We start from the raw sequence: 18,394 nt of genomic DNA on the forward strand, positions 1-18,394 counted from the left end.
ATTACTTTTGACAAATAATATTATTATCGTTAAAAGAGTAAAAATGAATAAATGAATCTAAAATTTGTCAGAAAATGGTTTCATCAAACCTTACTAAACATCCATGACATTGAAAAACGGTGCCCTTTATTAATATAATGGATTCAAGATACAAAATATTGCAGGCATAAAATAAATTAACAAGAATCCATTTTCATTTTAAAAAATAGCAACACTGTTTGGAAGATTTCGGCAGGGTGGAAATCTACGAAAAGAAGAATGTCGAATGAAAAACAAGATTGTCACGTCTTGTCTTAGGTTTGGTCCAGTAGATTTTGAGTTATAGTGTATACCGCAAAACAAGTTTTCGATGTGGCGCCTGACTGAAAAGACAAACAATCTTTGTATCGAAAATACCGATAATATTTTACACAACCTTCCTTAAGTTCCGACACGATTTAGGCGATTTTTCCGTATTCAACTTTTTGCTGTTCTATCATTAAGAATTAAACCAAAATTTGTACTTCAGCGGAAATGCAAATCGTTCAAGATATGCTAGAAAAGTATAAATTACGAAACAATATAAGCAAGCTCCGTTAACATTTAAATAACGATCAAAATGAGAATATTTGTAGCAGCTTGTTTGCCGTCATATTTAAAAGTGTTACTTAGGCTATATGGCATGGCTTAATTTCCATTTTTTAATCCAATCTTAGTTTTGAGCTCCTTCGAAAGCAGTAAAAATATAAATAAACTTCCACTTGCTTATTGTGTTTCTTGTGAGAAGATATAACTAGAAAAGGGTACAAATTGTGATTATATATTCTTTTCTTTTACTCTTGTTAATATAACTAAAAAAATGTGAGCAAATTAAACTTCACTCATTTTGATAGCCATAGGTAAACTAACAATTGAAAACAATTTTCATCTTTGAATCCAATTATAAAATGTTGTTCGACGGTTTGTTTCAAAATGATTCGACTTCTGCTAACCTGTAATATTACTCTTCGATGTGGCGTTTTGAAATGAGCGTGTAGCACCTTCTAGATATAGGACGATAAAGAATATTAAAAAAATTGCATTTACAATTCGATTACACCTGTTTTTCGTACGGGATAAAACTTGCTTACTTGCCCTCATATGGTTTGTGTGCAACATGGGTCATGATAATGCAAATGAAGGTCAAAAAGTTGATTCAAATTATTGAGATGTATGCAAGAGGAACATGGCGGCCTTTTACACTGTTTTCGTTTGGTTTCAGGATGCAGCCATTTCTGCAATGACAGGTACTAACGTCTTAGGCCGGACTAAACTCAGGCCTAAAATCAAAGATAGTACCGTGTGGCGGTACCAACTAATTTCAAGTTTACCGCTATAAGTGGTTTAATTATTGTTTAGTTTACTGTTTGTCATAAACTTTTATTGAATTCGAACTTCAGGTGCGCAAACAACAACGCCTCCCGCGAATACCCGCGATCACACTTTACTCATTCGAAAGCTTTCAATTTTCTCTTCAAAATGAGTTAATGCCAGTTTCTGCGAAATCTTGCGATAAGCGAAGTTTAAAAAAACTGTCCATGGAGACGCATGGTTGCTACTGATATTAAATTTAAATAATCACGCGAATACATGCACAACTTACGAATAACATTGAGAGCATGATCTACAATGGTTTCACAGTGAACAAGAGAGAGGAGCCGAGGGGAAGGGTGGATTCTTAAAATTTTAATGATTCATCAAATATTTTCAACCTATTGAAATATTTATGTCATTGAATATTTCTAGGACTATCGTAGGACTATTCGTAACTATCAAAAGGAGTGAACACAGCTGAGTTCAAATCATTCGGCATAACTGTTTTGATTTGAATTGTAGTAATTTATCTGAAGGATAAGCGATATTACCCAAATAAAATCATTTTTGAATTTCTGAATTATTGTAATGGTCCAAAAATGAATGTTAAATTATATTTAATGAAAGATATGAATCCTAATTAACTTAAAACCACAGCGCAATGCCCCAAATATTGCGAAAAAATATTCGTTAGCCACCTTGTTGATTAGTGAATATCATTAAACATTCCACTAAGTCGCTTAAAAAGTTTTATACCTCTGCCTGGAAAACTGTAGGCCACTTTCTCGTTGATATCGTTTCTTTAATTCTTGGTCCGTAGACTCCCGAGCCAGTCAGCTCACCCAATTTAGAACCGTCCGTATTAGGGTTGTGAAAATCCCGGGAATACCGACCGATTTTTGGTACCGTAATACCGGTACTGAACAAAATCCAGTATCGGTATTTTCGGTACCATTCAATTTTTTATGAAAAATATGTGGACTCTCTAGGAGGACCTGCTTCAAAATATTGGTCTGCAATATTACATAATTATGTTAATTACCTTTTAGATAAATCGTTGAGTTGAGTTTACGAGGAAATGAGGTAGGGCCATCATCATAATAATTCTAGAAGTTAAACATTAGTAGCTCTCGTTGTACTGAACGGTATGTTTAAATTCCTGCACTATTTTGTCGCAATAATTTTTTAACAATCTTGTACTAAATTCAAAATATTCACATCTAGCGTAAGAGACGTAAAACCTTTTAAACGTTTTAAACCTTTTAAACCTTTATCTACAAAGGAACGAACAGCGATTTAGTAGCTAACAATTTTAGACTTGCAATTTTAGACCTTAGCTTCAAATGGGGCGACTTGTAATTATTGGTGATCGGAAATTTCAGCAAAACTCCATAGTTTTACAGAAAAGCAAAGACCATCTTTTGAAGGCGACGAAAGTCGCACCGTTTAGCAGTGATTGATTTTAAAGTGGCCTAGATTTCGAAATAAAAGAAGGTGCCGCATACAAAAAATATCTTCTGCTGAAATGAGTCAAGCCATTCCAAAGCAATTAAAAGCAATAAACATGTTTTTGATCAGCACAAATAAATCATCTGAGAATAAGGTCATCAGTTTGAGCATTCAATTTCACTTTGAAGTTTTTTTTTTTTGAATTTAAAAAAAAAATATTCGTGTACCGGTATTTTACCGGTACTGAGGGTGTCAGTACCGTAGTACCGGTTCTCGCCAAAACGGTTGGTACTGCGAACTCTAATGTAACAGAGGCAGCCATAAAAGATAACCTGAATAGTGGTCGTCGCAGTGGCAAAGTTTCCCCTAACAAAAAAATTGCAATAACTTCAGTTCTACGGATGATTCTTGTAGCTGTTAGCGCTTAAATAAAATAGCATTACTTGTTCTTGTGAGGAAAAATTGTCTAAACGTTATTGTTTGTAAACAACATGGATATGCAGGGGGTTCATAAAATCAATAAAACGAATAGAATGAATAAAATAAACAAAATGAAAGAAAGATAAACAAAGAAAAAAATTAATAGAATAAAATCATTAAAATGAAAAATTAAACAATATTAAAAAAAAGTTATAGAAAATATGAGAAAAAAAATTGAATTAATCAAATTGTGTTTAATTAATATTTTGGATGAAATTAGAAAAATTAAAGACTGAAAAAAATTAGTCAGATAATGAAAATTAAAAGAATGAATAAAATGTATGAACTGGAAAAAATGAATAAAATGCATAACATGAAAAAAGTGAACAAAATAAGTTAGTTGAATGATACGAATAAAATGCGTGAAATGAATAAACTTTTCAGAACGCACCCAAGGAATGAAACGCATCAAATAGATAAAATCAGCTCAAATAAACAAAATGAATAAAAAGAATACTGAATGAAAGAAAAAAATTAAAATGAAACGATCATATATTTCAAATTAGTAATTAGTAACTTTTTCCGGATCAAATTTATGGATATTTTTCGACTTTCATCCGTTATTTTTCATAAAAGTTCGTTCCAGTATAATGAATATGGTGCTTCAATGATACCATCCCAAAACAGGTATTCTTAGTTTTCGAATGATGTATTTAAACATATGTTACATTCAAAATTCAATAAGGATACGAAAAGTTCAAAAACGCTCGTGAAATGTCTCTTTTCAAAATTTTTACCTTCAAGCATTTATATTACCAAGGGATTTCGTTGCTTATAGTAGGAGAGACTGAAGAGACTTGATCCCATCGTAACTCAAAGTCGACTCAGAAAACATTAATTGAATATACTAGAAAGTAGCGTGGATTTGTCTAAACATAAATTTCTTTCTTTTTCTTTTGAAAATGTATAACCAAATTTTCACCGATTTAAAAAAAATTTCCCAGAAGAACTGAAGAAGATTTATTATTTAAATTTATTAATTATTTAAATTTATTTAATTTAAATTTAATTTATTATTTACAAAATTTAATTATTTTAAATATAAAATCACACACTATACCTTTTTATACAGCATTCCAAGAGAATATCAAGTAGATGAACACGTTATGATTGACCTGATTTTTTTGTTCAACTATATTTTTACTAAACTATATTTATACATACCGCTGAGCATAACAAAATTCACACCATAACAATTAAAGTAATTGTTGCCATAATAATTTGTCGAAAATGAACGCTTCATCGTACTGTATTTTTTTACTACAGTATAAGTAGCAACAATGCATACCACATTTGACATTACCAACTATAACAACATACAGCTTTCGAATAATTGATCGGATTTTTAGGGAATTCATGTTAAAAAGTGAGAAATGTATTTAGTAACAAAAATGACAACATCTAATCAATATCGGTTTCCATTTAAAACATTGAATAAGGTAAAGGGCCTATTTTGACCCAATTAGGGAAGGTAGCACACTATTTCATTATTTTGGCATTTTTGCTGTTTTTGCAGTATAATAACAAAAATGGCATGATAATGGTGAAATTCTTCTGTTTGAGCGGAGCGAATCGAGTTCTCCAATTATCGCACTACCATTTGAGCCAATGCGTCTAGCAAAGATGGCGGGCGCTATTCTAACCAAGGGGTTCAAATGAGTAGGATGATAATAGAAACAAGGCAAAAATAGGCTCATTACCCTACATGATCTTTTAAACATGTTGTCAAAGATGAATCAAGTGTCCTCGAAGTAGAGATTGTATCTCCACTAATCTAAGTATTTTCCATTTGTTTGTTGTTGTTCATAGTTCTTATCCAGTATGATATTTCCATGTATATTTTCATGATTATTAGTCATCCATAGAAACTATAAAAAACTACAAAAAAATACTCAATTTTTTATCATTTCACGAAGTCTCCTCAGTCCTCCGTATATATAAACGCTCAGTATAGAATTGAATTAAATTGTAGTTGATATAGTTTTCGATTTTTGGTCACATGACTCTCCATAGTGCAACGTTTCGAAGAAACAACCCTTCATCTTGAGGTGAAAGCAGGAATTGAACATACCTTAGTTATAGTTTTCTCATAATACAAACATTTTTAAATTTTGTCTGGACTACAAATATTTTCTTTTTCAAGTGGTATGTAATATATAGTTTGCTTCCGCGAGTGTTCTGCTCTACACTAAAATGGAAAAACTATTCAAAGGGAAACAACAGACTAAAACGCTTTGTATTTTGAGGACCCCCTTAATGCCCAACCTACTATATACAGGGTGTTTGTTTGGAGGTTAAGAGCCTCTTGAGGGGTGATAGAGGATCATGTTTGAGGAACAAAATTGCTCTACACATACCATCAAATCTCAACCGCTACAAAGTTATTGTCCTCTTTCTGCAAATAATTTGCAAATTATTTTTATATATCTCTAACTCAAAAAAATAATTTGTGTTATATCATGACACGGTGCTACAGTGATTTTGTACTTTTCAAGTGGCCTAGTATAGCTTGTAGATCTCATCACATGCAACCCAAAAATATGTATGAAAAATGTTGTACGTCAAAATGGTGTGGAATAAATTTGATAGAAGACTGAGTATACACCAGATTATCACAACAAAGAAGACTACTCTATTGTCTATAACTTGGGTTGGAAAGTTTCATCGGATATCCTTTCAATGGAGTGAGATAGAAAGTTGGTGTCTTCCACAAATTTGCATGAAATACTTTTTTAGAATAATTCGTCTAAAGAAGTCAGCGGCCTATCGATGTTTTTTTTTTTTTTTTTTTTTTTTTTATATCGATTATAGAGGTTTAACCACTATAATCAAAATAAATTCGCCTCTTCGGGTTAGAAAAATCTCTTATGAAAAATTTCTAACCCTATGTGCGGGGTCGGGACTCGAACCCAGGTGCGCTGCGTACAAGGCAATCGATTTACCAACTACGCCACGCCCAACCCCATGAAAAGTTAGTGATGGCGCCCTCTATCTGACAGATTTCGGAACTAGTATTGTCATGCATTAAAATTTTTCGGAACATACCACTATTTAGCCAAATCCGACCATTTTTTGGCAAAACAAATAAGTTTATGGATATGTAGGGGACGGTGGGGAGTTGTGAACACCGCTATGCTATAAATCAACGATTCTCAAACTTTTTCGTACCACGGACCCCTTAAAAATTTCTGCGGACCCCACGCATAAACATTTTGTATACTTTCAATATGTTCTTTTCAGTTTGTTAGAAAACAAGACTTAAAATTTCAATATAAACTCGGAAAATATATTTTTTCTCGCGGACCCCCTGAATCGTCTTCACGGGCCCCTAGGGGTCCGATGATAAATGTGGCAATTACTGTTAAATGTTTCTACTGTCATGACATCACTTTCTGAATACCAATTTTATCCGAAGAACAGGATTCTACCATAATTTTAATCGCTTCGTGCCGCAACCGCGAATTCAGGTGGTTTGGCATTAATCAATTGTCACGTATCAATTGCGAATCAGATCACTTAGTTTAGAAACATCTTAAAATTTATCGTCTATAGACCTAATAAAAATAGATCACAATATTCCATTTCTCTTACTTTTTGTGGTTGTTCACAACACCCCACCGAACTAGAAAATGCCGATTCCATGCTTTTCACGCAATCTGCCATATCTGAAACAAGATATTGATTATTTTAAATTGTTTCAGTCTATGGATGTATCAAGGAGTCCTTCACAAATATCAGTTCAAATATTGCAAATCGACCAATATTAATGGTAGTTAAGCCCCGAAAACAAAACTATGTTCACAACTACCCACCGTCCCGTACTTATGAACCAACCGCTCGAAACACACTCAGATACAACTTTGCTAAAAGTTTTTAAAATGGAGTCCCATATCGATCTCTGGCATCTATTCTTCAAGTCCGTTTCAAAAATACCCATATTGTTTAGATTATAGAGAATTCAGCATTTGCCAAAAATGGGGTGCCGGAAACCGATTTTAGTAACGTTTTTGAAAATTGAAAAGAAAATATGGCATTCAATGTCGAATCACAGACCAGTAGCTGTTGACCACTTGAAGGCTACACTTAGTGTTCGATGCTACTGCATTTTTATGAAAAGTTCCTTTGCAACGAACATGATATCTCAGGAACCAATTTAACGATCATTCTAAAAAAATCACCAGTTGCTCCTTATTATATCATTCTGCGCGAAAATATTTTTATTTGAATGATCGCTTAATTTTTTTTCGACCGGAAAGCTTTGTTGTGCTACGCATAGAAAATATATTCAGCAATAATGGATTTATTGGCATAAACTTGAAAAAGACATTTCTTTATAGCATGACAGTTACTCATTTTGGACCCTTCCACGCTTATTTAGACTGCGTTGAAAATATATTTTATATGAGATATTACTCAACTTGGTGTGTTTTGACAATATAAAACCCGCCTGCTTAGCACCTGTAAACATTTTCCGCGCATGAGGAATAACATCATTTAGTAAGATAGACATGGCATTTTGCTTTCTTCGTACAAACAACTTGAAACACTAAGTTGAATATTTTGTTCTTATAAGCAGTATATATGGCCGATAATATAATCGCTGTACGTCTACATAATCTGTCATCGCTCACCGGTTCTGTTAAGAACTTCACACACATTTATTTCCAGACCCTTAACAATAGACGATGTGTGTAGAAAAGTCAGTTAACTCATAATATTCCATCCTTCTTGACCCTGGCTCATGATACGCCATATACTCAAACAAGTCTCTGTACTTATGAAAAGCAGATTGTCATGTGTCAATTCTGTTAGTAATATGCTGTATATGCATATAAAATCAACCACCAAATACGGTCGTTACTCACAAAATGAAAGCAATGACGATGACAGCATTCAAGCCAACATCTTAAGAGCAAACGAACTAAAGGATACCTAGACGCAGAAAATGTTTCTCCCGCTAGAAAAGGGATCCATGTGGGTGCTTGGAAACTGCTTGAGAAGAATCTATTTTTTTAATTATTAACTGTAAACAGAACAGACTCCCCGTCACCATTAATCTTACGCTTCGAGTCGCATAAATGTCTCTAGTTAAACGCTAAAATCTAAAAGAAATCCATTGAACTTTTTCGGACTTTGTATTCAATCTCACCCTCCTTTGCTGTCACTGATGTAATACGTGTACATATTTTTCGTTGAACATTTCGTTTATTATTATTGTTTTCCCCGATGGCAATAAAGATTGCATATTGTTTTCTGGCAATGATAAATGTTTCCACTCTCGAACTATTTGGCAAGAGATCAATTGCCCAACCATCGCTCATAATCGTTGGACTCAGTTCCGAGCATTAACGGAGATGTTTTTGTTCTGCTTTTTCCTCCCTTTTTCAGCGCAATAAGTTTTATACCGTCGTTTTTGTTCGAACAGTTCCGTCGGTATTCGAACTGTTTCTTTCTGTTCATCGCCCTGCTGCAGCAGATCCCGGATGTCTCGCCAACCGGTCGCTACACCACCCTAGTACCTTTAATATTTATTTTATCTGTGAGTGCCCTCAAAGAGATCGTCGAGGACATCAAGCGGCACCGGGCCGACGATGAGATCAACCATCGCGAAATTGAAACTCTGCAGGGCGGCCATTGGCGATGGATCAAGTGGAAAGAGCTGTCCGTCGGGGATATCGTCAAGGTGCAGAACAACACCTTCTTCCCGGCCGATTTGGTCCAGCTGTCCTCGAGCGAACCGCAGGGCATATCCTTCATCGAAACGTCCAACTTGGACGGGGAGACGAATCTCAAGATTCGCCAGGGCGTTCCCACAACGGCTAAAATCCTGGAGACTAGAGATTTCAACCAGTTTTCCGGTACGTTGGAGAGCGAACAACCCAACCGGCTCTTGTACGAGTTCAATGGGGTGCTGAAAGAGACCGGTAAAGCGTAAGTCATCTCAATAATATGGGGCCCGGCAGCTGCTCTTTTTAATTGTTGTTGTTCTTTCAGCGCGGTCGCCCTCGGTCCGGATCAGCTGCTGCTTCGGGGTGCAATGCTGCGCAACACCTCTTGGATATTCGGCATCGTTATCTACACCGGTCACGACACAAAACTTATGCGAAACTCTACCTCAGCGCCTCTCAAGGTGAGCTAATACTTGTGGATCTTCTAATCAAAAGTTACTAAAATGTAATCTGTTTTCTTTTTTTCAGCGCTCAACTGTTGACAGACTGACAAATACGCAAATTTTAATGTTATTTTTCATTCTCGTGTTTCTGTGCATCTTCAGTTGCATTGCTAATCAAATTTGGACTAAACAGCATTACAAAACCGATTGGTATCTAGGCATAGGCGGTATGTGGGGTGCAAAAGGGGTTTGGAATGCTTTGTGAAAAAATGATATTTTTGCCATTGCAGATCTACTAAGTAAAAACTTTGCCTACAATCTTCTTACGTTCATTATTTTGTACAACAATTTGATTCCGATATCGCTTCAAGTTACTCTAGAGTTAGTTAGGTTTCTTCAGGTTAGTTCCAATAAACTGTTATTTAATTGCTCCATTTTATCAATTTTACCTCTGCAAATTACTCCCCACAGGCAATCTTTATCAACATGGACATCGACATGTATCACGAGGAATCGGATACCCCGGCGATGGCTCGAACGTCCAACCTGAATGAGGAACTCGGTATGGTCAAGTACATTTTCTCAGACAAAACTGGCACACTGACGCGAAACGTGATGGAGTTTAAGAAATGTTCCGTTGCAAGGACCATCTACAATACGGAGGATAATCCAGCCCAGTCACAATTAGTTCAGGTTAGTGTGTCAATTTCCAGCTGACAGAACGGGTCAACAACCCGATGTAATTTTATATAAGTTTTCAATGTCAATTAGATTATCCATAAAACTATCGATTTCGTTCAGAACGAGAATCGATGCCGACCGACCGGTCCACGATACATTGCGACTTATAAATAATTGATTCAAGCATATCACGTTCAGTGTGACCAATAACAGAAAGAATGTTAGAAAGCGCTTGAACAGTCCCCACCCGAGAGCCTTGACTTGGCTACTGTTCTGCTGTTGCAATGCCAAAAAGCACAACAGTGGGAGTTATATTACCGGGCGGATATGATTTTAGGGCCAACACAGTATGTATGCAAAAGCCGGCAAAAAACGTTCTTTGTGGAGTGTAGCACACCATAAGGGAATTGCAGCGTGAATCAATAAATTGGACATGCGTTTCCTGCTTTCAATGACGTACCTATGCTTGTCTTTTCGGGCTTGTATGACGTAAATGCTACAGATGATGCAGTGTAATAAAGGAGAAATAAGTCACCGCAGTGCAGTAGTAGTGAGCCGGAAACATTTCCAGCACACATGTGCTGCCATGATACGCATCACATTCCCGTATGCAAATGTAGGTGGTACTGCCTGTCACAGCAGTGTAATAGATCTCATCCTGGATTCTTCGAAATAAAAAAAATCGCAGTTACATACATATTTGTGTTGGCAGCCTATTTGAAAATATATTGCACATAGAAAGTTGCAGGAATTGTTCTTGTATTGTCGATAAAATTTCTATCGGCCCTTTTGACCTTTTCGGTTACAGGTTAGAGTTTATGTTTATCCTTTATATTTTAGTCCTAGATTCAAATAGGATTCTGTCAAAAACGAGAGTCTTGAGGAAAGATTCTCATTAAAATGCGCAAAATTTGAATAATTTGGAGTTTTTTTGTGGGCTAATAAAAAAACATTTAACCCTCCGGCACTCGCGCCAAATTTTGTAACCCGAGCATTCGCGCGTTGTACTTTGTACAACACAGATAGTCTTTAGAATACTTTGTGATCCGTATGATTTGGAGCACTACTTTATTCTGCAAACTTGGGCAGTAGATAATGGCCTTTCGGATGGGCGAATTAACATGATGGAATTCTACCGCCAGGCGCCGCTAGTGAGCTTTAATTTTTTTCGATCTACTGTATCTAAAGTGTCTGATTTTTCAGCAGATATGTGTCTTCGGCAATTTTGTTCTGGTGATCAAAGCCTACGATGTGGTATGCGAAATAGTTCGATATTCTGGTACTACGTGGCCCTAGTGGCCATACCATTTTTGGTTCTACTGTATCTTGAATTCCTGATTTGTTAGCAGGACGGTATCTTCGATATAGTTGCACAAGCAGAGCTTTCACCATTCATTCAAATTCGATCCGAACGAACCACAATACAGTTCAGTAAAACGCTTGCCTTCACCCCAACCGAATGAATTGCCGCTATGGATACCGAAGCAACAACACGAGGAAACAGAAACAGGAACGAATATATCCACACACGCTTGCATAAGCACGTATTATTATAATGATGAACAGTTGTGAGTATCATTGAGAGAGAGGATATCAGTATTCTCTTCTCTCTTGAATAGTGGTTCCTCTTTGCTTGTTTGATTATTTAGTGAAATTGGTTCAAGAATATACAAGCTGTTGAACCATTCAGATTCATTGTGTAATGCTGAATCTGAATATAAAATTCGTCTGGCCATATTAGCGGTTTTCAGCGTCTTTCGCTACGTCAGTTAAGAACATATGGCTTGTGGAGCGGACATTAGGCAACAGGTACCGCTTATTTGATTCTGCTGAGGTTTAAGGGGGAAAAAATTGAACTTGTGTTCACGATGCATTATAAATTTAGGGAAATCGTGGATATTCAAACATCGATATGCATTTATCAGTTTTTTGGATGTTGGTTCCTCAGATGATTCAGCCCAACACATATAGGTTCATTTTTTTTCTAACATTGTATCTCTAGCTTACGAATATTTGGAATTTTATAATCGTGAACCAAAACGAAGTGGTTATAAGCTTGGTTATAAATTTTTCGCATTTAACAAGGACAATATATGTTTCAAACTATGATGTACTACATTCTTTTCCTAAATGTTGTACAGACAGGTTAAATGTTTACAAATATAATATTAACCACAAATTCGATGAGCAAGATTTATGACTGATTAAATTGGATACCTACTAACGGAGTGTTTAAAATGTACGGCATATTGTGGAATATTTAATAATCAAAAAATTACTTCGAGCTTCGTCTAAAGTTGAGCAGGAATAGCAAAATTACACATGCCTTTTAATCTTTGGGAAGAAATTAGTATCCCGCTTTAATGATTAAATTTAAAATTAGTGATCTGAACAGATTAGTTCGCTGCAATTATTCCGAGCTTGGCGAATAAAGTTTTATTCGGAATATCCTCCAAATGAATCTTGACAGTTGACTTTAATGCCTTTATTCTAAGTTACCCGAGATTTTTATTGCAACCAGGCAACCAAAAATGTTTTCAAATTTTGTTTAAATGGAAAAAATCACACTATATTTTTTCCCCATTCCATCAACATTACTATCCTATCATTCAAAATTTGTCAACTGGTTAATAAAAACTTGACACAATTTAACAAATTGCATTCATTGACATTTAAATCATGATTTACGAAATTCATAGTCATGTGAAATTAAAATTAAATCTAAAACATTTTTGATGCTCTTATATGTCAGGAGCAGAACACGTAAATTTTTACGATTTTTCTAGTTCTGTGTAATACTAAAAAACCCCCTGAGTTGAACTTGAACAACGACTTGCTTATGAATATTTTAAAATATATTGTATTCCATAAGACAAATTGTTTTTGGTTTAATAATTGAATGTATTCCAAAACTGGTTGAAATGTAATATGCAAAAGTATTCTGCGTATTAATGATTTTTTTTTTCAGAATTGATAATTTACTTTTTCAAAAGTTACAAAAGTTTTTCTTTGATCGTTTTTTCTGGTCAAGTCTACCCACCGCGGGAGCCTTGACCAAGGCTTGGGGAGCTTGACTAAGAGAATTTTAAAATATCAGAACAAAAAACAATGGCATATAACATGCTGTTATCTTTTCTTCCCATATTGTTGAGGTTCTTAGTACTACTTAAAAATATAAAACGATTGTATTTCATGAGCTTTGATTTTTTTTAATGCATTGCTTTTTTGGATTAACTGTACTGATTACATTGCAGGTTCACGTGTCACAAAATCAGCCATAAAAAAACATTAGTGTATCTATCTGTGGTGTCCTTGAACGATTTATTGAAAAAAATTTCTCTTCTTTTTGGAAACGGGAACGATTTTTCAAAAAAAAAACACCATTTTCACCTGAAAAAAATTATTAATAAATCCATAACATAAATATGAAAATTTTGACAAAAAAATGGAATCGTTCAAGGACACGGCAGTTAAATTACGAACAAGCAAAAATTAAGTTTCGAAATCCGTTGCAAACTCTTTCGGCACTCGTAGTCACCGCAAATATCGTGATAATCGCGTTTAAAGTTTCAAATATAAGCGTAAGGGAGCAAGATGAAAAACGAAATGAAGAAGATGAAAAATTAGCTGATGGGATCGAAACAAATATAAAAAAATTAAGTACCAAATGAAACACGTTATGAATAATTGTTGAATTTCGTGCTTGGTAAAGTCTCCCCATGTTCCCTTAACCCTATTTCTTGAGCGTTTTTTCAAAACGTCATATCTGCAATGAGTTACTCTCTTTGTTTACGTTCTCTTTCGCTTTTTACGGCGTCACTATAACACTTTTCACTTATTTTACAGGGCAGATCGAAAGACGGTGGTTTTAACTAGCATATTATGCAAAGAGTTGAGGGATAAATGTTAAAGTGACCGAATTATTAACAGAAGAGACTGTAAACAAAGAGAGTAACTCATTGCAGATATGACGTTTTGAAAAAACTCTCAAGATTTGTATTTTCACAATTCGACAGATTCAATAGGTTGAAGACAAAACTAAAAAATATTGCATATGAAACGCGCACAGAACATGTACCTATCTCGAATAAAAATAATAAAAGACAACAAACACATTCTCGTTATGAGCGCTGTTCTCCGGGGCAGCTGGGCGGCATCATTTTTCGTACCTACATTCGCACCCAACAAGCAAAGAGAATCTGGGTGCCTATGTACAGCTTGCTATGGAGAACGAATGATGCATAGCAGTTGATATCTTTTCGAATGGGAAAGAGAATGAGCAACGGGTACTATTACGCTATGCTCATATACCTACACTATAGAACAGCAATGATTCACCAGCCTCGGTGGTGGTGAACCAAAGCCGTCAACTCCGCAGCTCAGTGGTGAATGGTTCAATAGGGTGTATGTTCGTGAAGCAAAGAACGAATGAAGAGTGTTCGTTCTTTTTCAGCTGATTCGTTTTCCAAGCTCTGTGCACAAGAGATAAATACCTACGAAGCGAAACACTGAATAGTTTGGGATTCCGCCACTAAGTAGCGCTAGTTAGCATGCATAGTCATGATTTCTGAATCTCAAGATTGCGACTATTTAGAAGTATGATAGTATAATTCATGTCATAAGTGAGCTATACTATTTTCGAATCAAATCAGTGCGTTGAAGAAATTGAAGAACAATTGTGCTTGTTTAGCATTTTTCTGTACTTTGAAAGGTTGTGTCATTATCTCTGTGCATGTTATAAGCAGCCCCTTTTACAGATTACCATCGAGAGTGGTTGATTGGTGTTACAAAAATGGTACACATGAGTTTTACGATTTCCAAATCTTAATTTCTTTGCGTACATATTCCAAAATTATAAATTAATAAATTAGTTTAGTTGAGTTAGAGGAACGTCATGTGACAATTTAGTAAACTTATTTTCGGAATATCATCAATTTCTTTTTTCCCTTGGTGATATTCACCATTTTTGGTTTTAGTTCGAAGAAAAAATAGAACAACGACCTTCCAAAGAGACAGGAAACTAGATACAGTTGGTCGAAAAAAATTACATGCTCAAGTTCACTAGCGCCTCCTAGTGGAAGAATCCCATATTATTCGATGTATCACCTCGAAGGTTTTAATCTCGCGAGCAACTTTGCCTACTCGCTAATAAATCAGGAAATTGATATACATTAGGTTGAACAACTGACAAGCTCACTAGCGCCGCCTAACGGTAGTTTTCTGAAGCAGCCGTTATACCACCTCATAGGTTTTGATCTCCTTAGCAACTTCGTCGAAAATACTGCCTTTCTAAAAAATCTAGATCTTGAGATATAGTAAGCTGAAAAAATAACCTGCTCACTGGCGTCACCTAGCGGCAGAATTTTATATCTAACTATTTTATCTTCCACTGACTAATTCGTGATCTTCTGAACAAGTTTGCCGAAGGAAGTAACCCTCCACATGATCGAGATGACGAGATATATTGAACAGAATATTGTTTGGTCGAACTGCCCACATCGCGCGTTCTATTGGTCTGGTTTTATCAAACAATTTCAGATTGTATTGTTGCATTTGAGGTATATCAGTACACAAAAATTAGTGTATCTTGTCTAAAACATGATTTCTGAGGAATACATAGTGGTTTGGCATTGATAAATGTCTTTGCAACTAAATGATAACGAAATATCCCAAAGTGTTGTACAAAGTACAACAGCGCGAGTGCTCGAGGATTAAGGATTCAAAAAGCTTTCAAGACGAGCAAAAAACAAAATGGCGCCCGTGATGGCGTACTATCTAAGCTTAGGTGCGCGTGAACCATTCCAAAACAGCGTACCGCTTGCTGCCTCCGGATCGAAAACAAAACTAATAATGAGGCTCTAAAGTAAACTAAATTTATTGGAGGAATGACTTAGGAACGGGTAAAATGCTTCAAATTTGACGTAATGGTGTGATCTCAAACTCTGAGATCGATTTTTTTAGCCCTATTTCCACTTTAAGGCTTCACTAAAATTTCTGAATGAATTTGTACATTTTATAGGTCATTCCTCCAAGGTTTTCTTTCGAGAGGTCTTTAAATTGAACCGTTTTCAAATAAGATTGCACGCAGTTTTAAAAAATCAAATCCTGTTTTGAGATATAAACATTTAAGTTTTGAGAACACTTTCATTACTTGGTCGTTTCAATATTTAGTACAGAACTCTATGCATAATATTCTAGTAATAACCATCGGCTTTCGATATGTACTAGTAAATTAGTGCAAAGTGTTATAGTGGCGTCGTAATAATCGAAAGATAAAGTAAACACAGAGAGGCTCTCAATGTTACTTATGTCCTATTCTAAATTTTCTACAGAATTATGGGTTTTGAAGTTAGTTTTTCAAAATTCAAAATGGTCGTTTTCTGTGGTTGTTTGATAACTCACCTGACGACAGTGACACCCTCTACAGATCAAGCCGTGAAATACGTTCTCGAGACCTGTGCACATGTACAGTGCAACGCGAAGCATTCTGGGTACGTGCATAATGCCATGACAAGGTTTCTACCTGAAGCGCGCGTCTCGAGCCGAGAGCGTCCCGTGGCGCCGAGGACGCCGCTTCGAACAATGAACCTATAGAAATTATTTTGATGCGCGAATCCGAAAATCCGTTTAACACAATATAGTAGACACTTATACACTGCTGGCCAATAAAATAGGTGTGTTATAGATTATTTTGTTCTTCTCTCAATTACACATACCAAGTTACAGCAGTCTCAATCACACCTACCGCACACACAAGCCTTGGTATCTGTCAAGTTACTAGTGGGTTGTTGGCGCTGACTATATTTGCAATCTTTGTCAAGATGTAAGAACAGACTGCCACAGACTTTTTTGTGTGGTCAATATAATAGGTGTGTGAAATATATTAACTGGTTATTATTTTACTCAATACCATTATATGTTTAATTTGGTAAGGTTTGTATTCTGCGTGCTAATAAATGTATTTAAATGTTGAATAAGTCAAAGATTTGTTATAGAATGGGTCGAGCATCTCACTGTACTCAAGTGGAACGAGTTTTGCTAAGAAATTTTGTTAAAGAAGATAAGACGTACAAATAAATCGCGAATACACTTTGGAATTCCGAAAACTTCTTTACAAATGCCTTAAAACCTTTGAAAAAAGAAACACGCAAAAAAACCAAGAAAACATCTACAGCAACTGACCATTGTATTGCATTCTTAGCGAAATCTGATCCATTCGCGTCATCCAGGACTATTACAGCACAAATTGGAAATGTGGTAGGTCCGAGAAAAGTTCGCCATAGGCTGTAAAACACCAATCTTCCAGAAAGAATTGCTAAAAAGGTTCCACTATTGCGAAGCAAAAGACTTCGCAGAACTATGCAATTTACTTTTCAACACCGTTAATGGGCCTGGTTCAGAAGGAATCAAAATATGGCGACATATCCTTCGGAGGGACGAATCAAAGATAAACCTGTTTTCCTCCGATGCACAACGAAACGTTAGACGTCCAAAGTGCAAAAAGTTTGATCTGCGATACACGCAAAATATGGTAAAGCACGGAGGCGAGAACAATGAGGTTTGGGGCTACTTTTCGTGGAATGGCGCGGGTTCTATTTTTCGCAACACCACTATAATGGTATGATTCGAATGCAAGCCTAAAGAATGGACATCCTAAAGGATGTCATGCAGTCCTATGCCAAAGATAACGTGCCTCTATATGGCAGTTTCAGCAAGATATTGATCGAAAACACACATCGAAGTATGTAAAGGAATGATTTCGGGATAATAAAGTGACTATAATTTCGGACCCTACCAATCTGTCATTAATCCCGTAGAAAATCTACGGAATGTACTTAAAAAGAAGTTATCCGGTCAAAATTTCAGAAATAAGGGTCGTTTGTGGGAAGCAGCTTAAAAGGAATGGTACACTATGCCAACGGAAACTTATCAGCGTTTGAATGACTCAATGCCAAGGCGAATGGATAAAATTTGGTTGAATAAGGGAGGTTACACAAGCTACTAGTTGTCAAAAATATTAAAGTCTTAAAATCATTGGATTTGAAATTTTTTAATGCAATGGATTACAATACACCTATTTCATTGACCAGGGGCTTTTTTGGATTTCATGGGGAAGAGAGAGTTCCTGTAAAGCATAACAATTAATTTATAAAAAAAAGTGTTCTTTTTCATATTTAAGACTGTGCCTAACTATAAAATGTTGGAATAAAAAAATATTTTTAGAGAAAACTCAAAATTTCATGTATTTTTATCTCGCACTTATTTTATTGGCCAGCAGTGTACCTGCAAAAAAATCAAATTTTCTGGAAAATTTTGAATGAAAACCTCCCGTTAAATGAG

At 35.6% G+C, this 18,394-nt stretch overlaps 1 protein-coding gene across 21 annotated transcripts in view; it reads left to right on the forward strand.

The window, feature by feature from the left end:
* Positions 1-18,394, forward strand: part of LOC131691630 (probable phospholipid-transporting ATPase IA) — a 256,852-nt gene that overhangs the window by 178,507 nt on the left and 59,951 nt on the right. For all 21 annotated transcript variants that reach the window (XR_009305815.1, XR_009305816.1, XR_009305817.1 and 18 more), the window contains 5 exons: positions 8,650-9,192; positions 9,256-9,391; positions 9,459-9,600; positions 9,664-9,773; positions 9,845-10,066. Coding sequence is in view for 15 of the 21 variants with exons in the window: in XM_058978175.1 (XP_058834158.1) it covers positions 8,650-9,192; positions 9,256-9,391; positions 9,459-9,600; positions 9,664-9,773; positions 9,845-10,066 (1,153 nt within the window). In the remaining 6 variants the exon portion in view is untranslated. The remainder of the gene's footprint in view (positions 1-8,649; positions 9,193-9,255; positions 9,392-9,458; positions 9,601-9,663; positions 9,774-9,844; positions 10,067-18,394) is intronic.

The sequence above is a fragment of the Topomyia yanbarensis genome, chromosome 3, assembly GCF_030247195.1.
Source record: "Topomyia yanbarensis strain Yona2022 chromosome 3, ASM3024719v1, whole genome shotgun sequence".
Taxonomy (NCBI): Eukaryota; Metazoa; Arthropoda; class Insecta; order Diptera; family Culicidae; genus Topomyia; species Topomyia yanbarensis.